The sequence below is a fragment of the Mycteria americana genome, chromosome 13 (assembly GCF_035582795.1).
Source record: "Mycteria americana isolate JAX WOST 10 ecotype Jacksonville Zoo and Gardens chromosome 13, USCA_MyAme_1.0, whole genome shotgun sequence".
Lineage (NCBI taxonomy): Eukaryota > Metazoa > Chordata > Aves > Ciconiiformes > Ciconiidae > Mycteria > Mycteria americana.
Genome location: NC_134377.1, coordinates 10,228,506 through 10,249,552, shown reverse-complemented (window position 1 = coordinate 10,249,552; position 21,047 = coordinate 10,228,506). Strand labels below are relative to the sequence as shown.

Here is a 21,047-nt window from a genome sequence, read left to right as displayed (position 1 = left end):
CAGGATGGAGTACAAGCAAGCAATGCCGAAAGCCTGAACAGTAGATTGACAGACGATCATGCCAAAGAACAGACACATCCAAGCTCCCTCCCCCAGACAACAGCATTCTGGACCCAGTCCACCAGTGGAAGGCAATGAGCATTTTCCCCCCTCTCTTTCCATCCTCCCTCTTTGCAGGTAACTTGATTTTCTGCTTGCCCTGCACCAGGATAATCTGGCTTCACCCAGGGGCTGACAAAGCTAGACAGCATAGGCAAGCACTTCAATAACTTCCAGACCATCCAGACAGAAAAATGAAAGAGGCAGCAATACTGATTTGTAACGAAAGTGACTTTTTATATAAATTATAAACCCATCCAGTTTAAAGCAGATCAGTTGCAGTTGTGTCACTTAAGTCCGTAGAAGGCTGAGGCATACATATCATCTACAGTCATAAATTAACAATGAATAATCAAGGAAGAGAAAGTTCAAATAAGGCTGCAGATACAACAAAAAAATCTCCTCCAAGATTACTAGCGGTTAAAATAAAGTCATGATTATCAATGATTGCAAAATATAAATGCAATTTCTGAACAGTTAAAAAGTACAAAAATGATGGGCAACACAAACAGGCATTGTACATTTTGTCCTGTATGTAGACAAAGCAGGGTAGGACTTCTGACCTTTATCTACATCAGACACTGATTTTAAGCAAAGAGAAGAGTTGAGGAAATCTGTAAAAGGATCGTGGCTCATGATCCCAGTAGTATAAAAGCAGTATTTTTTCAGTCTGTAAACAGTAGTCGTGGTAGCTTCTTCTAGGTATGTTTTTCAATTCATCACCAAAAAAAAAAATCCAAAACAAACAAACAAAAACAGATCCCAAGAGTGGAAAAGGGGGAACAGCAGCAATGGGTTATAGCCTGAATTTATCAGGTCCCTGTGGGACATATTCTGGAGGGGAAATGCTCTTTTGTAAGAAATATATAATATATTTAACTGTACACAATTTATAGGGGGAGAGAAATTCTCCCTCTCCCTCAACCAAACCCCCAAACAGTACATAGTCATTTTTGTACAGTTTCCTCCTATAGAGAAACTACAGCTTGTGAAGAGATGGCACCCGGTTTTATAAAACACTGAGTAATCAAAAAATTGTATTTGTTTGACAAGCTTATCGTTCACCAGTGGCTGGAACTGGAAACAGGACAGCAGCTAACACTGAGAAGCACTCAGTATTCCCTGTGCTGGCACGGGGATGGTTCGAGTGACCGGCCAACGCTGGACCTGTGCCGTGCCAAATGCTGTGACAGGAAGCGAGTCATGGTTCCATCTATTCTCAGACTTTGCTTCAGATGACACACGTCCCCCCCAGCAATTTCGATTCTGCTTTTAAGAGAGCTGATGCAGAAAACCTTTTTTTAAAGCAAGTTCTGCTTTCAGGCACATGGGAGGATTTTAAAAGCTTGGTTTTATTAACCTGACACTTCACTTACATTTTCACCATTGCTTATTGATACTTGAATTCAACCTGTTGTAGCAGCAGTGGAAGGAAACTCCAGCATAAATCAGTCCCTGGCCTATCCCCTCTGGATGAGGGTGCTGTGTCAACTTTGCATTCAATGCTGGTGTTTGCGCAAAGCCCTCTCTAGCTAGCACTGCCACAGGGGAGGGAGGGGACAGGAACATCAGCAACGGCAATTTGCCTCCTTGAATGAAAAGGGGCAGTGCAGATTTCTGGCTCAGTGCTTTCTATGAATTGCATCATCTCAGCAATGGGACTGTTTTCACTTACCCTACACATTTCAGTCATCAGTCTTACTTAAATTTAAGGAGCACACCCTTCTTTCCAAAAATGTATTTCTATACAACGTATCAGAGTTCAGTTGTGGGTTGTTTTTTTTTTTTTTTCCAGGAAAAGTATTACTATAAAACAGACTTAACACATTTTGGTATTCTCCAGCCCAGAGCACTTACCAGACATTGCAATTAAACCATCAGGACATCCATTACAATTTAGACAACCTGCAGACATTCTTGTTTCCCTTTCAGGATGGGGCAAAGCAAAACTAAATCCAGCAAGAGCAGCAATGTGATTTTTTTTTTTTTTTTAACACACAGGATTTATTTTAAAAAAATACTCTCATCAACATTCTAGCATTACTAACAAAACATACTCAGAAGAGATGACAAAGGTAGGATTGTCAGCTCTCTTAGAACTTTAAATATAGACTTCAGATACTAGCTGCTTTAAATCAGAAGATGAGGAATCTGTAGTCTGACCTGTCCCTTGTAGTGCAGGTACATGTAACTTTGCCTACCAATTTTAGGCTGCATTACTCCTTTAAAATGGAGAAAAAAAACCCCAGCAGAAATGCAGATTCAGTGGGAGCAGATGATGCGATTGTACTTTCTAACAGAATGCCTAATGAGCTAGTACTTGAATAATCAAAGATCAACTGCAAAAAGCAAGCATACAGTTACAAAAAGTATTCTCAGCCTCATACCACAGCGGAAGCAAAAGTTACCTCTGCCAACTTAAAACCAAAGCCAATAGGACTTAATTTCTATTAAAATATTTAAGTCTTAAAGTTTCAGTAACCTAAATACACTTTTTGAAAGTCATGATGATTGCTGTTTTACATTAAACTGACATGAAATCAGACTGCAGTGTCAGACTTCACTGCAGCTATTATATACAAGGTCTCTGTTTTTGTCTTTTTTTGCTGAAACACCGATTCCCATCTCTCTCTCTAAAGCTTAACGGCCAAGTTTGCTCCTCATCAGGTTTGCGATTTTCCTGAACGTGAAGACGACTTGTGTGTACACTGACACCACCTCTTCTCTCCAGCAGTTCTCTCCTTAGAGAAACCTGCCTCACCACCAGGCATGGCTTACTCCCACCCTGCGACGGAGGGCCGGGCTCTGCTGGAAGGCTGTATGCAGAGGGTGTTCCTTCAGCGCAGCCTCACCTCTCCCTGCTGGACCAACGCACCGAATTAATTCGGTAGGACCAGGTGGCTTGCGGACAAAATAGGTAGCTCCAAAACGGGCTCATTTCGTTGGATGCGACTGAATGCAGGCATCTACAATTTCTGCATTTCTAAGGCAAGGACCATACAAAAATTATAAACACTGTATGGTGATGAAAATACAACTCCTTTGAGATATATGCTTTACACTGGATTTCTATTGCTGCTTCTAAAGACCATCTCCAGTTGTTTCTAGAGATCAAAAGGGAAGAAAGTTAATTTTCTCTGTTGCAATACGCTTATGAACATGTATAAAAAGTGGTCAAGCCCCGATAAGGGTCCCTGCTTCTCATTTATGTACAATAATTTAAATCAGCTCAATACATCTGTAATACCTAAAAAAAATTGTTTTTATGATTTTTTTTTTTTTTTTAAGTCCTTCATGCATTATGAGGAAGTTCTGGATTAAAGTGATGGTATATTGGATGTTGCTTCTGTCTGGGACTCTGGTGTCACTCCCCTGTGGAGTCTGTCAAGGATGCATTTCTCAAATCTTTAGTTTTTTAATGGTATCAAGTCTCTTTTTCAGCAGCTCTCCAATTTCCTGAACTGAGTGATGGTAACTGCTCTGGACCTTCCCTTGCACAGTCTTTGTAAACTTTTTTTCTTCCTGCAAAATGCAAAAGAGAAATCATTCACTCCACAGCAAGTGTTTAAATCCTCCCGTTAAACTTCCCCTACCATCTCAAACACTGCTAAGAATTTAATGAGGACCACAGTGTAAGTTTACAAAGGGAATGTCATTAGCACAGAATAAGCAGCATTTGCTCAGCAGCAGTAAGTCCTGCAGATACTGGTATTGCCCAGACAGGGCTGGTAACACATTAACATTCCTTCAAAACTTCTGGAAACATCCTTGTGCAAAATATTTGTGGCTGAAATTGAGAGTGCGTGGAGCATTTTATTTTAGTCAGCATTTATTAAAGCAGAGAATTTCTTACACAGAAAAGTGAAGTCAAACGGCAAATGAATGCCAACCAGCTAATAGACTCTTACACCAAATTCCAAAGCATAGTGAGCCACGGTGCCTGGGACAGACTCAGATGTCACTAATTCAGCAACACTGGTGCCTAGCTTTCCCAAAGGGATTAGATTCCCTTTAATGTGCAGTTTTCTAAAATACCCATGCTAAAAGGCTTTTAGGAGGACCACCATCATGCAACATTGTCGGCATTGCTCCTGCAGGTAGACTGAGGTTAGCACTGACCTATCACGAACGATGCTGTATTTCTGTATGCAGAAAGAGCAAATCCTGGTACCCAAAGCAGCAGCCATAACCACCGTTCTGTCAGGAGGTGACTTGCTATCAGGATGCCTTTTGCAGACACTCGTACAGATAACAGCAGAAAAGCCTGCGAGGCACAGCCCGAGTAAACCAATCCGATGTGGGAAAATCTCACGTCAGTGGCCAGGTTCAGCTGACACATTGCCAGTATCATTCCATTCACACCAGAATTTTCACTAGTACCTGAACACGAGGACTTTTTCAAAGGCACCTCTTAGCTCTAAACACACAGAGCTGCAAACATAGCTCTAGGTCTGAGTAGAGCTACACAGACTGCGTTTGTCAGGATTTACTGCAACAATGTCAAACAACAAACAGAATAGCAAACATCATGAACAAACACAGGAAAAGCTGCAGACTCCCACAGATGCTTCTACTCAAATCCATGTGAATCTAACGGCTGGGTTTTGCAGATCTGCCTTCTGTGGTAATTTGATGCCTTACATCAAAGGGAAGATGGAGGGATTTGCTGACTCAGCGAGGAGCCAGAAAAATTACAAGGATCAACAATTATCTGAAAACATCTTATCCCTTTAAAGTGAAGATTCTTTGATGATATTAAGAAAATGTACTTTTTTGGTTTTATTCAAATTTGCATTAAATACAGTCTAATTGTAGACTGTATTGTTGCGTTGATTCTATCAGTTTTTGCAGTATCTTTTTTTTAATATGTATTTGAGATACTTCTACATCAGCCTCATACAGCAACAAGAAAAGGGAAAATTTAAGTAACATGCTGTGAAATAAAGGGGACAATCTAACTGAAAAAAACCCACAAGCTGGCTAACAGCAGCTTAGGTGGACAGAAGTACAATTCTGAAATACATGTGTGCAGCTTTTAAATCCTCCCCCCTCTCCTCAGATCTCCCATCTAGACAAACATGAATGCCGATGCCCTGTAGGCCAAATTTCCCTTTTTAGATAAACATATCGGAGACCTGTTTTTGTCTTAAGTGCTGATTCCTAATCAAATTTGGGGGGTCCTGGGTAACATAGCTTCTGCCTGCACTTTCTCAAATCAGTCTCTCCCACCCCCCTAAACCAATACTGGTGAGGAGATGACTCCCCTCTCAAACCTCTCCTGGAATCTGCAATCCTTCTTTGACAAGGAGCATGACTCGCCGCTCCCCCAGCGCCTCTCCCTCCCCAGGGTATCAGAAGATGATGCCTATTCCACCACTTTGCTATGTTGCACCTTTTATCTCCACCTACATTTCAAGAGCACCATAAAGGAAATTCTAATTCTATGCTTACAGTCACCTCTAGGCTTTTTAGCTGGACTCTGACACTATTTTCAGGATCTCAACCACTGTTTTAAACAAATACATTAATATTTGAATTGAATTTGTATTGAGCTGTTAGAAGATCCCTTATGCCAGTAATATTAACTTCTCTATCACAAAGTTTAACTTTTTATCTGATTGCCATGGCTTAAAAAGCCAAGCTTCCTCATTAGGCCCATGCTCCACGTGTCTAAATTTGGCATGAGGTTTGTCATGTGTAATGCCTATTACTCCCGCCTTTGGTCCTTTCTATATAGCGGGGGGGGGGGTGTGTGTGTGTGTGCCACTTGTTTTTCTTTAAAGATCAAGTAATTGTTTCCAGGGAAGTGACTAATCAGCAGTAGGTGAATCTCAAATGTTTCCTGGAATAAGTATTTTGAATCCATTATGGCATGCTAAAATACAGATAATATAGTAAGTAGTATCACAGACAGCAAAATAACGTAAAACCTTAAGTTTTTCTTCACTAACATACCACACAAAATGAAAGTATTTTCAATTTCCTTTGTTTAGATCTCATTTTTTGAGATTACTTTGTGCAGTGAGCTAGAGCTGATCAGATGAGGCAAAGTCACTGTCACTATAAAAAAAACCTTAACTCACCACTCTAAAACTAAGCTTTCTAGCAGTCTGGTCCCTAACCTCTGGTTAAGAACAATTAAGTTAATCATAACAGGTGGAGGGTTTTTAGTTTGTTTTCCTTTTTTTTCCTTCCAGTAAAACATTTCAGGGAAAAGAAGCTTTCAACAAAGTTATCCCATAGGCACGTACATCCCATAACAACATACAGGTTGTTATCAGTCACACACAAATGTAGAGAGCACACCAATAATAATGCAGGTTCTTACCTGTAAAAGCAGAGTGTCCTTGAGGGACAGCTCTTCAAGTTTTAGTGCAGTCAGAATTATTTCAAGCCCTTTGATGTGATCTATTACATTGGAAGTTAATGTCTGTAGTTCAGTAACATAATCCACAAAATGTGTAAATATAGGTGGCTGTAAAAACAAATACATTTATAAACATATTAATGCCTATTCAAGTGACTATTTTATATGACACCTCACTTCGTAACGTTTATCATTCTATTCCCCCCCCAACGCTAAGCTATAATCTACCTACCCAGATAAATATTACCAGCTAACTAGTTTATTGTAGTGCATTCAAGGCAGAAAGGCCTGTGATACTCTAAACTGTGTTTCCTATTAAAAAGCTGTCACATGATATCAGAGATGTAGCACATCACTATTTGATTTTAAATAGAAAAGGAGTTTTAAAAATTAGTACCGAGTAATCTCTAACCTACATCAGCCTTTACAAGGCAAAGTTTATGAAAAACAGTTTATTAACATGTCATCTATCCTGATTTTTCTTTCAGTTAAGTATGCTGTTGGATTGGGGGCAGGGGAAGAAAGGAATATTGTCTACCATAGCTACACTGCTTTCTTTTTTTTTCTTCTTCTTTTTTTGCAGGTTGGATTTAAAAGGTCGGAGGACACCGTCACAGTAACTTGAAACCCACAGGGCAATGGAGATCGTCTGGAAAAAAGGTACAAGTATGTTACAAGTTGCATTTACAGGAGACTTCTAAACTCATTCTAGTGTTCCTACTGGTAAGACTAGAGTAGTTAGAATATGCAACAAAAAACCTCTGCTTTCACAAGTGACTGAGATAAAAGAACTTTCACTGTGTTTTAGTCCCAACATTTCTACCCTAAAGTACTCCAAAATTTCTAGTTTCCAAAGAAAAAAAAATACCTCAACAAAGAAGACTAGGTTTTCTAACAGGTTTGGATGAGTTTTCAAGGTGCCATCTCTGACTTCAATCAAATCACCTTTACATTTATTGAACAAGTCTGAAAAGAAAAAAGAAAAGCCTTATTCAGGACATGTAGATCAACCTAAATGAGTATTTTCTGTAATCTCAGTGCAGTGTGCAAAGCTGTCAGAGGACCGACCATTAAGCAGCTGATGATAAATTTGGCCAAAGCCTCTTGAGAAGATCCAGCTCTGAAGTTTCCTCTGAACAGTATTTCTTTACAAACAGTATCTCCACTCCATTTATTAGCACACCTGGGCCAAGTACCAGGGAGACAACAGTTGCTAAGACTAGGCTGCAAGCTAGCGAAATGATAGGACATAACGACATTCTGTGGTATGCAACAGCTTCGTGATCAGAGAAGCCAAGGGGAATCTCAGCCTTGTTCTCAAGTATCTTTCAAAGGGGGCTACAGATACATTAACACACTTCCTCATCATTGCAGCACACTTAGCAGCACATCCTCAGAGCACCATGAAGCACTACCTTAGCTACCAGTGTTTACTCTTGAGTTACCATTTACCTGTTAGTCGTTCTACTAAAGACTTGAAACTATTCCCTATCCTCTCCTGGATTTCTGCTGAATCTTCTGAAAGAAAAAAAAGTAGTTATAAACTACAAGTTTGTGTATTTTCTGCTTCCAGAAAGCTAAGAGGCATTTAAATGTAATTTAGTGTTAGCAGTCAAAAGCAAATACAACCGCTTTCAAAGAGGATCCGGTATTATATCAACATACTCTGTACAAAAATGAAGACTCGCATAAAACATTAAATTAAGGCGCTGTCTCCCAGATAACTTAGTGTCATTCAAAAAATTAAACACACAAGTAACAGTTTGGGTCCACATCAGCCAACGCCTAGTAGTTTTCAAACTAAATGGAGGCGCATCTCACTCCCTCCCACCACACGTCATGACAATCTGGTGAAACCCCTGCCCCTCAAACACTTACCTAAGCCATTGGTATCTAGTTCATAAATATCACTAACAAGATAAAACAAGCTAGTCTGGCATTGACAGCTGCCATTACTGAAGAAGCCAGCCATTCGGGTAGGAGGAGGGCCAAGGACAGGATACTAGGCAAGAAGCAAAGAAAAAGATAAAGGTGTTGCAGCTTTTCCTTATCCAGAACACAGTGTTTGTCTCTGGCACATCTCTCAGTCAGATTCATACACTACAAACTCAGGGCCAGTTAAGTGCATTCTGCAGCCTGCTGGACGTTACAAGATGCATTCAGTTTCTCTGCTTGCATTCACGTTCATTTAATATCTGGGGATAGCTTTTTCCTTAATGGGTACCTGAATTTTTTGTTCTAGAAACTTCTTCCCTGAATCCACTGCCGCTTCCAGCTGCTGAAGCAGGGATCGAATTGTATCAATCTTGGATGAGACGCCGTTCTCTGCAGTCTTTTCAGAGTTCTTTGGTTGAATAGTGTGACTAAGAGTTGGGAGTCCGCTTACTAGCCTTAAAGTTAAAGACCGGATTCGCAACCACATGGTTTCTTCCTCCAGTGAGAGTTTCCTATGTTCTTCAGAAATGTCCCTAGAGAAAGGCACCAAATATTTTCAGGCAAATGCTTCAATTTTGCAAAGTAGCGAGCTTCACTCAGGTACAAAAGCCTACCCAAAGTTACCGAATACTGTATGAAGGGGAAGGAGCAGTCAGAAATTCAGAAAACGGTATTAATATGTAAAAAGGCAGCTAGAAGTGATGAATGATGCTTGTTAAGTTTGCAGTTAGCCAGCCTAGAGAACATTTAAATACGGCAGTTGCCCTGAAAGGATTTTCTTTGCCATGTATGCTGTAAGGAAAAGGTGTGACTCTACAGTTGAGGCTATTTCTACTCACCTGTCTTTTGGATCCCAGTTAAACAAGACTGTCAGGTCTCTGTTGTCACGCAAATCTTTCCACGGAATGTCATCCTCCTCTGGGCTCAGACTCATGGACTTTATACTTTCTTCTAAACTGGTTGATCTGTACGTAAGAATAAGCAACATTAAATCAAACATTTGATCACTGGAAACAGAAAACACTCATTAACAAGCCACATTCTCTCCACTGTTCAACTCTTCTGACGCCAGAAATGTTATGCATACGTGGTACCGACAAGGATGCTGAAGGGGAGAGCAAATTCGAAGCAGAGAGAAGCAGCTCACAGGTTTTTGCCAAAGAGCTGCAAGTGCAACTCACTAAGGTCTCACTTGACCAGTGTTCTGCCTATGCACAAATCTCCAATTTTTTCACGTGCAAGGTGCTGCACTTATCACTGCCATACTTACATATTTGCTTCAAGTAAGAGGTCTAACAACATCCGTTCTGTGCGAACTTGCGCAAAGTGAAGGGAAGAGTTCAGCCTATTTCTAAATGCAATGAATTCTGGGATCTTCTCAAATGCACCATACTTGTAGGCTTGAATGATATATTCTGAGGTCTGGAAGAAAACACACACCATCCCTGTATTAGTTACTTCCATAAATTAGAACAACCAGAGTTTAACAAGGTCACTGCCAAGAAATTGCATTTCTGCGGTTTTCATTAACCCAGAGGTACAGAATCTGGCAGATACTCAGTCCCTGGCAGAAGCTTGCACTTTTGCTTGTCCAAGTCACCCCAGCAGTTTTGCTACTTTAATTTGAGGATGCCCGGATGCTTCACCAGGCAGCAGTGTGACTTATTAACCAAACCAACACTAAGAAACATCACATTGCTGTCACCACTGACACTGAAAAATACATAAAGGAGGGGAGAAATTGTTTTGGAAGGTTTGTTGGGTTTTTTTTTTTTTGAGATGCATTTTTCAAATCATTGTTTCATTGTGAGAAGTACGTTCAGGCAAAATAAATATATCCCAGATTTTCTGGAACTGACTTGGATGTGCATCACATATTACCTATCTTCATATTACATAGATTAAAATCACATATTACATAGATTAAAAAAATTACTCACACATTTTTTTATTTCTCTTTATTAGATTTTTGAATACAGCATCACAAGATAGTATCACGCAGTATATACACATTACAATACAATCTAAACACCAAAGGAAACTGTCAGGGTCCATGGGATAGTTTGCTTCCCCTCTGATGAAATGCAGCAATACAAGGCACAACACTAAGATTTCACATCAGTCCAAGCAGTCTCCAGAAGGAGATTTATATGATGAAGGAGCCCCAAACAAGCACTGTATTTTAATGAAAATTTCTAGCGGTAGAGACAGAGTGAACAATTTATGCTCCCAGTCAAGACAGATGGCTGTATTTTTTACATCAGAATTACTCCACAAGTGAGAAATTCTGGCAAATCAAGTATTTTCTTCTGAACAAGATTACGAAACGCACTGAAGATGAGAGGCCCCAAAAAGGCCCCTGGGTAACTGAACTTTATATGGTACGAACAGACTCAACCCATCAGGAAGGCTCTGAGAGACTAGAAGCTAGTACGAACAGATGAAAGCTACCTTTTTTTTTTCCCCCTTTAAAATAAGAAATGTCCTCTAGGTAGCTCTGTCTTTTTTTCCTAAGAAATTTGGTTATTTGCACTGTATGAAAAAAATATGCCAAATATTCAACAACATACCCTCTGATAAACAGCCTTGCAGAGTTCATTGTCAGGCTGCGGGATTGCGCTATGGGTGCTAATTCAACTGCATCGACGTGGTTTTTAAATCCCCATAGGATACGTTGGTGTTCTGTTTGCCTGCAGTATCTGGAGAAATTAAAGACGGACGGACACAAGAAAATTAGAGAGATTACTTGTGATTCTGCATATTTAAAGGAGGACTATCTTGATAAGGGTGAAGTTGCCATTTTAGTTTCCGCCAAATATAGCAACACTGCCTTCTATTCTCCTCCCTGTCCTTGGCATCCTCTCCCAGAGCAGAAATATTACGTCAGGACTGCACAGCATCCTAGATGGCTGTCACTCATGGGACCCACTCTTAAACAGGATTCACTTCAGGCTGCAAGTTCAGCAAGTCAGAAGGAAAACATTTATCCAAAGCAATCAGTTTGAATCAGTAGCTATATTTTTATGCCAGACCACTTCATTTATATCCCACACTTCCTGTTCTAGGCAGAGTCCCACACACAGCGTGCCGCAGGACACGTTTTCTATGCTGTAGCAGACATTCCAGCCATCTTAAACATCAACCTAGAGAGGAGCAGGCAGTATCTGAAATCACATAAAAAGGTAACTTTTAAAGGATAGTCCTCCTTTAACATTGCAGTTAGATGCTGTTATGGGACTCGAATGGGAAGCTGATATCAGGACCCTGAGTATGAAGGGGCAACCCCAACAGAACCACAGCAGCACAGAAACTGGTAGCAGATTCTGACCTTGTGATAATCGGGACACGTCTTATGGTAAGGAATCCCTTTTCTCATCTCCACTCTTGTCATGACATCATCTTAGGTGAACAGTACCCTGAATTGAGCCTTCACCTCCTGCAATTTGCACCTTATGGTTGGTTTAAAGGACACTTGCTATTTGCAAATTAGTACAGCTTTTGAGGCATTTCCCAACTAAAAGGATCTTAAGGTGATAACCACTGGAAGTGTCCAGAATACATGAGAGACTTGGCTGCTGAGCTCAACAATGGCTCATGGTCCTTTGGTCATAATACTCTGTCTCCAAGATAAGACATGATGCAAGTGGGTTTCAGAGTCACATCCTTATCTTGTAGCATGAAGGATTATATAATGCCGATTGTATCGCTTTCGCCCCTCTTGCAATTTCAACCTTTTAAGGTGTGGTAGTGAGGCAGGTTGAACCACTCAGGCACTGCCTTTTCAGGATTTCTGGAACAGGAGCTGAGTAGCATTTTCATGGAAACAGCACTTGGAACGTGGCTGTCTTCATCTGCGTACAGATGTTGAGCTACTGGAGACAATCAGCTCTTCTCTGCTGCAAGCACCTTTATCATTCATGCCAAAGAGAATAACCTTCTTCCAAGGTAACCACACCTGAAGTTACTTCAGATTTTTTTCCAGGGAAAGATGATTTCTTGATGCTTTACAATGCAGTGTTCCCAAGAAGACAAGTGACGTTCAATAGTGTTTTCGGTTCACTTTTTCACCTGGCACCCAGCAGTCATGCATTTTATTCAGACAGTTGGTTCCAGGTATGCTTTTCATTAACATCCACTGAGTGACTTTTAAACAACACTAAACAAGTTACTCCTCACCTCCCCCACCCCCCCACCCCCCCCCAAAAAAAAAAAAGAGAGAGAAAAAAAGCCACTACTACCAACAACAGACACGTAAGAGAAAGTTGTCTGGATCCAGGGCTTCACTCCAGCACAAAACATTGCACCCAGGAACCCAAAGACTCTTAGCAAGTAGAATCAGTGCTTAAACAATAAGCAAATGAGGGAAGCAGATGAGAGCAAGCTCCCATCGTACAATCTACACGCTCCTCTGTGCATCCCACTCCCTACGGTGAAATTCCTGTGTCAGACACAGGTCACAGTAACTCAGCATCTACCTTCCAAGCACAGGTAAATGGCAACTGGTATCTTGTAGACAGGAATAACCTGGGCTGCCAACAGAGCAAGGGTACTCTTCTGAGGGATTACTGTGTGAGCATCTTTACTATTCAGTACAGACAAGTCTTTTGTTTTTATCTGTTTCTGGGATGGTGGGAAAGCAAGTTGTATGACTGCAGAGCCTTTGGAGGTGACTTAGCCAGTGGCTGACTGGAAGAGTTACAACTGGATTGCACCTTTGTTTCTTACGAAGTAAATTAAAAATAGTTTTCTTCACCTACCTCTCAACAGTGATCAAACTGTAAAATATAAATATACAGGATATATTCCCACTCCTCAGAATGGGACTGCCTTGCAAGTTTTAGGGAGATGGACTGACATGCATATACTTCCCTGCCATGATTCCAGACTATTTCTGTTCTTATTTGCCCAATATATTTCCACCAAGACTTCAAGAATGTGTTGTTCCACTGTTCTCCTACCTAACCCATTTTTCATGGATTCCATGGGAATTCTGAAATGGAATTGATAGATATTTTCCCTATGAATGTATCAGAATGCACATCAGAGTGTACTTTCCAAATGAGATTATTGACAAGTACACTTACTAATCAGCAAGCTACAAGCACGCTAGATGCCATGGGCATGGCGTGCATTTTAGGAAGCACCTGATCTCTTTGGAAGAATTCAGCTACTCTCCCCTCTCTACCTCCTCCATTCCAGTCCCAAGGTTCTCATTCAAGACAACTTTCTTTTCATTCACACCACTTTTTGGGCTGGACCGAATAAAGCAGGTAGTTCCCATTAGCACAAGACCAGGTTTTGCAATTTGATCCACTTCAAAATAATGCAGTGAGTCATGGGCTCTGCCCAGTGAGTCATGGGCTCTGCCTTCAGTGAAGCTGAGACTTCAAGACTCAGTTTTTCCCCTCTGAAATCCTCCCACCTTGTTCCTTGCACTTTCCCTACCTTTTAAAGTGATGTGCATTCCCCACCACCCCTGTGTGCCCAGGACAGCCGTCACTAAAACACGCTGCTTCAGTGATTGTCATATGAAGGATTCATGAGTATGCCACCACGATCTTGACCCACCATCCCTAGCTGCTGTATGACTTTCCAAAATGCTAGAAGTTATATGACACCAGGACTTATTGGCCACATGACATGTCAATTAAATTTTTGCGTAGAATTACAATCCATTCATTTAAAAGTAATCATACTTGGTTTTGAGGAGTATTAAAACTGGCTTTTGTAAATAGAAAGCTAAAGCAAAACCCCATATAACAGTAAGCTACAAATTCTTGTAATGAGAAACACAGGTTGAGGCAGCCTTTACTATAAACACAAAGTTGCACATATTACTCCTCTTTGTTATCAACCACTACATTTCTGTAAGCCCTTACATAGGGCACAGACTTCTGCAAGGCATCTTGACATAACTGCTCTGTTACACGACAGAGATTTCTTTCAACTTACATCTTTCTGGTTGGAGTGGAAAAACCTGAGTGCAAAATTGCAGGATTGGGATGCAGCAGTGTAATGGCCCAGTGACTCTGCATAGCGCGTCAGAAGATATCTGCAACACAACACAGCACAAGTCAAATATCAGCACACAACCCTGGGGAAACCTGAATTTCAAACACAGCTCTGAACAGCGAACTGCAGCACAGTCCAGCTTTAATGAAAAGCCTGGGGATTTAACAGACAGCAATCACAACATTCATATTAAAAAATCTAAGCTTTTAACAGTAATGGAAGGTATTCTTAATTTTTTAAAAAACAGTATGTGGGGACTTGGAGTTCCTCCATCCACCTTGTTAAGTGTGCAAGAGCTTTACTTAATTAGATACCCACAAACACACTACCCAAGGCATGGCCATTTGGTATGTTTAACTAGTGCTCCCAAGCTTTGCTGAGCAATGACACAAGCCAGAACCCCAAGCTATGACTGGCATCAAGATACACATTTCACAAATTTTTTTCAGATTCCCTTTAGTTAATACTCCAAAAACCAAAACTGATCAAAATCACACAGGAAAAATACTCCACGAGAAGGGACGTATACTTCAGTAGATGTGTCTCATGATTCCAAAACACTTGTATACAACACTGTATGAAAATCTGATAATCTGCTAACTTTCAGTAGCAAAGGAAACTGAAGACCTCAGGACTGGTTACTGGAGGGTCACCATCACCAATTATTCTCAGTATATACTACCCACCCGATGGTGTCGTGCTGTATGTGTTTTGCATCAAGGCTGGAATAGAGCTCTGCAACAGGTTCAAATGCACCAAGCCTGCAGTAGATTCGAATGAGCAGCAATTTAAACTGAGCATTAGAAGGACTATGAGATAACCCTTCTTCTAAGAGAGTTAGGCACTGCCACACAGCCATATCTTCACCTGGTGACAGAGACAAAACACAGACAGGCATGATCAGAGAGAGGCACCAAACACTGACAGCACAGGTCACTTTGGCATTGAAGCTTCCTTCCTCAGGTTACACACCTCTGAAAATGGTCCCATGCATTTAAACATGCAGATGGCATTCATCAGCCACATTGCTGCCCTTAAAACATAACACCCACCCCAGCATTACAGCTGCTTTCTGAGGGAGAGGTGGAGAATAAATCCTCACAGGGAATATCAAGCTCACATTTGTATAGAGCAAAGCACTCGCACATGGGCACACTGCAGAAGAAGTGACCTTCCCTGATGAATCCTGGACTGTTCAGGATGTCTAGCTTATACGTACAGAGCACTCCCAAGCATTATGCAAGAGAGCAGCACAGAGCCAGGAATTCAAGAGCCCACGCTCCACCGGTGACCTGCCAGGAACCTGACAATGGATTTACTCAGGTTAAAGACTAAGTCTTCCTTGGGAAAGACAAAGGCGTAACTGACAGCTATACTGAAGGGCAGGAATATAAACAGCCACCATTGGAGACTGACTCTGTGGGATTAGGAGACTAACAGGCAGAGCAGATGTGGAGTACAGGAATACTCCAGACAGGGCAACAGGTCTCAGCAGAAGGTCTAGAAGCAGGGGATACAGAAGACAAAGTATGTCAGGGAGGGAAAGAAATACCCTCAAAACACCTCTGGTATCAGGAGAGAATTGTCAGCAGAACTTGTGCAAAGGAGAGAACACATTACCTACATGGGAAACTTGGAACAAGCTTCTGAAGACAGCCAGCACTGAGCTGCAAGAGACATCAGCAAAACTCTGCCAGGACTTACAGGAATTAAAAAAATTAAATCCCTTTAGAGGTCAGTGAGGTTCATATCAAACACCAACTGAATAGAGGGACTCCTGAAATACCTCACATTGAAAAAAAACCCCAGAAATCTATGAGCCTAACAAGCCATGCCAGGTATACACTGGCCACAGGGACACAGTCTCCCTATCACATTAATTCAGGGTGGTATTAAGCAAGACACAATTTTAGGAACATACCTTCTAGCCACAGATCAAGCAGCAGGTGAACTGCAAGCAGGCAGTAATAATCTGAAAACTGCAGTTCAGTTTTCAAACAAGATTTCCCTAAAAAGAAAAAAAAGTTACCCTTGAATTACTTAACAGTGCTGTCCACTGCTTCTCACATTATCAGCATCATCAAATGACACAGCTATCTGGCAGATGATAACCACAGCTTAATTTATAAAATCCAGAGCTGTCTTAAAAACTGAAACAACTGTATATATGTTGCATTTGTTCATCACGAGTGGACTTTGGGCCACTTCATATGTTGACGTCTGCTGGAAGAAGAAAAGACTCTCCTACAACTGCAAGATTTACAAATTAATATTCTTGCCCGTGTATTTGTCCTATGTACACCAGGGATAAAGCCTGGCTTTGCTTAAAGGCACAGGCAATTTTGCAAAGATACAAATGTACCATCTGAACTACCCAGGAATGCCTCATTTACCTTTAAGATACACAACAGAAAAGAAAAAAAAAAAATAAAAGGAAACAGGTAATTCAGGTATGGCCAAGGATATAATCATAAAGGAGAAAGCAAAGTATTACCTAACAGCACAATGGGTGCTATCAGCGTTTGTGCTGTTCAGTCCCCCTGAAAAAGCTCTGAACTTTTGCTCATAAAAAGCTGCAAGTGAACTGCAACATTAGTTTCAAGATTTTTCTCACCAAACTCCAATCCATGGTGGTATCTTAACATCAACTCCCGGACCACAGTCAGCTTTTGCTTCTTATCCATGGTGTGATAGATACCGAGCAATCTTGAGAGCTGCACCACACACAAGTGCTGTTGCAGGGCTTTGATATCGGCTGGCAGCGCAATTTCATTCTCTGATGTTGCCGACAGAGGGATTACTTCCAGCAACTGACTGATGAACTGAAAGAGAAACACTGTTGTTAAATTCTGCAGGGCATCCAGGACTGCATGAACAAAAAGCATCATTTCCTCCCTCAAATCAAGAAAAAAAAAAAAAAAAGGCAAGGTGGAAATGTCAGTATCAACCCTGACATCACACTGAAATCAGTGGTTAAAGAGCTGGCTTCAAATTTTATTATTTTTTTTTATTTGAAAGGTGATGAGCAGACAGTTCTGGTTGCACTCAATAGCTTTTAGTAAGTTTCGTCAAACAGATGGAGGAAAAAAATAAATCACAGGCAAGTTTCCAATACATTGACACACAAGGGAGTTCAAGCACCTGTTAACACTCACAGTAATAACATATGCAATTAAAATAATTAGTTACTGAAAGGCTTCACAGTACACTCCAGAAAATAGTGGTTCTGTACTAGCTATTCCATTTTCTCTCAACTCTGAAGTAATGCACTGTACTCAGTGAGGTCATCATCTTTGATTAATGACTTATTTTTTGAATGAAGTTGTAAGAAAAGCAGCCTCTTAGCATGTACAAATTTAATAGGAGACAGCAGACTTCTCACAACATGCAGTCAGGGCTGGACAGTAGTTTTTTGTTGCCCTAAAATCCAACAGTGTTTACAAACTTAAAGCTGAGTTAAAGCAAATTAATTCAGCTTTACTACATTTGGTCTTGAAGCACAAGAACTGCATCAAATGCAGTCCTGAGGAAAAAAGCATGACTGCTAGATAGGACGAACACATAGCACCATGCACACAAATTCCAGTTTTCCCACAGACTTCGATGAAGACCGCATTGACAAATCTTTTCAGTTTGAGATTTTGCCAAGCTGGGCAAGGCCAACTGAATCACTAGGCTGCATACTCCAATTTATGTCTCTAGGAAGTCAAGATTGATGTCACGACAATTATTTCTGGAATATCTCCTGTGTCTAGTGGCCCAGCAAGATTGCCACATTCTCAGCTACTGAACTGTAACACTGTTCAGAACTCTCAAGAAAAAAAAGAAAAGCCCCCCCCCAGCTGTGTATAGCCTCAGTGTGACCCTGCTACTTTACCTAGGGTACAACAACCTTCAGCATCTTTTGCTGTGAAACAAGAATAAATCTAAGACAATCTCTAAATATTTTCTTTAAGTAACTTAAACTTTCAGATTTCAAAAACGCACCGGTACTTTAGCACCACTAACCCTCCGCAGCTACACGTCTCCTTGACCGAGTTAAAACTGCTGCAGATGCATACTTCAGAGACGACAGCCATACGCTGGAAACACCTTCTAATGTTAGCATGACACAATGATATATGTACTAAATCAGCAGCAGTGTTAAGGCCAATCAGAAAATTTTACAGAATGTATTCAAAGTCATGGTTTTACAAACACTGTGGCAAAACTGTAGCCAAAACTATTATTTTTAAATACCATTCTCCCCGCTCCGGGTTTAGAATTTGTTTCCTGGAAAGTTAGGATTAAATCTGTTCAGTGCTTCAGGACTTCAGAGTTACCTTGCAATGGTATCACCATTTCCAGAACTACGAGTTAAATATCCTACTGACCAGGTCTCTTGCCAGTGGAGTAAAACCACACCTTTTAACATAAAACATCAGCAGCAACCCATACATGCCAGGGCCACCATTCTCCTTATTAGTGAGGTTGTGGGAAGAGCTTGCATTAAAAGTAAAAAAAGAAAATTATAATAAACTAAGAAAACACCACCACCATCTACACTTTGTTTACAAATATTTTATCAACAGCCTCTGGCTGATCCAGGATTCTCTGCCTAGCCCTCCCCAGCTCTGATAATTTTACACAATGGCTTAGAAAAACAATGGGGTGAGTGACAGGATTCCCAGCTGCTGAAGTCATTCAACGAGCTGCTCATGACTCTGCACAAATAGTCTTTTCAGTTAAAGAGAGCTTGTTTCAGAAAGAGATTCTGGAAAAGTTGCCATAGGTCTCTCGGTCACCCCTCAATCAGTATCAATGTGTCTGTTCTTCAGCACTGCAGCAGAGCCAAGCAAAATATCTATGTGACACCCTACCTGCATCGGATGAGGGAGCAGATTTTTCCCATTAGGCATAGAACTTTAATGGGAAAAACAAGTGATGAGTGGGAAGAGAAAGAGGAGGATGTTTTGGTAAAACAAAAGTTACAGTACATAGCAACGAGAACTGCAAATGAATGAACAGGGTGGCGTTTCTCTTTACTGTTTTCACTTTACTCCATTTTGTAAGCTGTGATCTATAAACAAAAGCAATGAGAGATTACTCATTTAAAAATGAGCTAATCAGGTAGCTTCCAATTGAACTACAATTCCCAGGGAGCTTTTCATTACAAGATACAAGCTCGTATCTTGTAATTTTCATCAGCATTACGAGCTTTTAATTTTCAATATGAGAATTCAACCAAGACCATCTCAAAGCACCCTGACACCTTGAAATCGTAATAAAAAAGCCAAATGAATACTACATCTGGGTCTGAGACTCTGCAGGATCAAACTTAGTTTTTAGTCTCCAGCAAAAATCCTCTGAATTAAATTTCTCAGTGTATTCAGATGTTCATTACATCTTCTGCAGTGCAAAGAGTTTTCTGAATTTCAAACAGAAGGTAAAAATTTGATGTTTCCAGTCTTTTAATATGATCCACAGGTATTTTAAGATAAAGGGACCAGAGTGCAAACAAGTGCTGCAGTTCCTGCCACCACTTCTTTATCTTTCCTTACCTTTGTGTACTGGCTGGATGGGAGGAGATCCACAAATACTTTGAGATCAGTAAAACAGCAGGGTTTGTCCCCAAATTTTTTGAAGTACTGGAACATTAGTTCTTCTGGATCACCTAGGAAAAAGGCCAGTTCATCTTTTTAATATGCTCCATAAAAGCTGAATCTGTAAAATCAGTATGAGAAATCTTTGTTAATGCTTCCCCCCACCCCCTTGAGATTACATAGCGATTTAGAAAAGGGATAGCTGCACTACTGCAGATTTTAACAGAGGCTCAATGTCTTTGGTAACCAAGGACACATTAAAAAAAAAACCCCAAGAGCTTCATTCAAGCTACTTTGGTAGATAAGAGCTCAGCATAACAGGCATGCATACACAGCCTCCGCTTATCTAACAGTAACTTTTTTTTTTCACGGAAATACAAAAGGAACTAGTAAGTAGCACAGATTTTGCTCTAATCACATTCTCTCCTTCACCGATTCCCTGTATGTGATTTTTAAATGCAAGTTTTTAAAAAGCAAAACCTGGTACTACTGCCAAAAAAATTAAATGAAAAAGCACCCAGAGATTATAGCACAGCAGCAGGGCTTTCTACAAAAGCAGTGCATCAGGAATGCACTTTCCATGACCACGTCAGTGACTGTATGCTCCCAGATCCCATAGGCCCGTTTGAAAGTTTCCATGCTTGCTTTTACAAGCCCTGGAGCAGGCTGGAACTACCTGCCTTTCTTCAAGACTCATCTTCTAATGCTTTCAAAATGCTTTACATACAGACAACAGCACATAAATACCATGTCTGTAATGAAAATGTAACACAGTGATTTAGCAAAGAGCTTGTTCCAAGTTTGTGTTCTCTCTAAAAGATTAATTTATCATCCAGTTAGTGGCTCTTACCTAGTTTATATTCATCATTACAACCTCTGTATCGCAAACGTCTAATCAGCTCCAGTTTAGCTAAATATGGTCCCCGAAGTGGCCGAGAGCTCTTAGATTCTTCTGTTATCCTCTCTTCTATAAATTTCACAGCTTGCTCTATAGAATAGTGTACCTCTCCTTCCAAAGAGCTGTGCAATTAAAGAGACAAAAGGTTCTTTGA

At 40.6% G+C, this 21,047-nt stretch overlaps 1 protein-coding gene across 1 annotated transcript in view; it reads right to left on the bottom strand.

The window, feature by feature from the left end:
- Positions 1-1,872: 1,872 nt before the first annotated feature.
- NAA25 (N-alpha-acetyltransferase 25, NatB auxiliary subunit) overlaps positions 1,873-21,047 on the bottom strand; it is a 31,481-nt gene continuing 12,306 nt past the window's right edge. The window contains exons 10-24 of the mRNA XM_075516008.1: positions 20,846-21,015; positions 19,954-20,066; positions 17,028-17,235; positions 16,335-16,421; positions 15,100-15,280; positions 14,354-14,453; positions 9,672-9,823; positions 9,241-9,366; positions 8,691-8,934; positions 8,345-8,468; positions 7,919-7,984; positions 7,335-7,432; positions 7,005-7,115; positions 6,428-6,574; positions 1,873-3,621 (exon numbers count right to left, since the gene is read on the bottom strand). Of these exons, the coding sequence (XP_075372123.1) occupies positions 3,499-3,621; positions 6,428-6,574; positions 7,005-7,115; positions 7,335-7,432; positions 7,919-7,984; positions 8,345-8,468; positions 8,691-8,934; positions 9,241-9,366; positions 9,672-9,823; positions 14,354-14,453; positions 15,100-15,280; positions 16,335-16,421; positions 17,028-17,235; positions 19,954-20,066; positions 20,846-21,015 (2,050 nt within the window). The 3' untranslated portion in view covers positions 1,873-3,498. The remainder of the gene's footprint in view (positions 3,622-6,427; positions 6,575-7,004; positions 7,116-7,334; positions 7,433-7,918; positions 7,985-8,344; positions 8,469-8,690; positions 8,935-9,240; positions 9,367-9,671; positions 9,824-14,353; positions 14,454-15,099; positions 15,281-16,334; positions 16,422-17,027; positions 17,236-19,953; positions 20,067-20,845; positions 21,016-21,047) is intronic.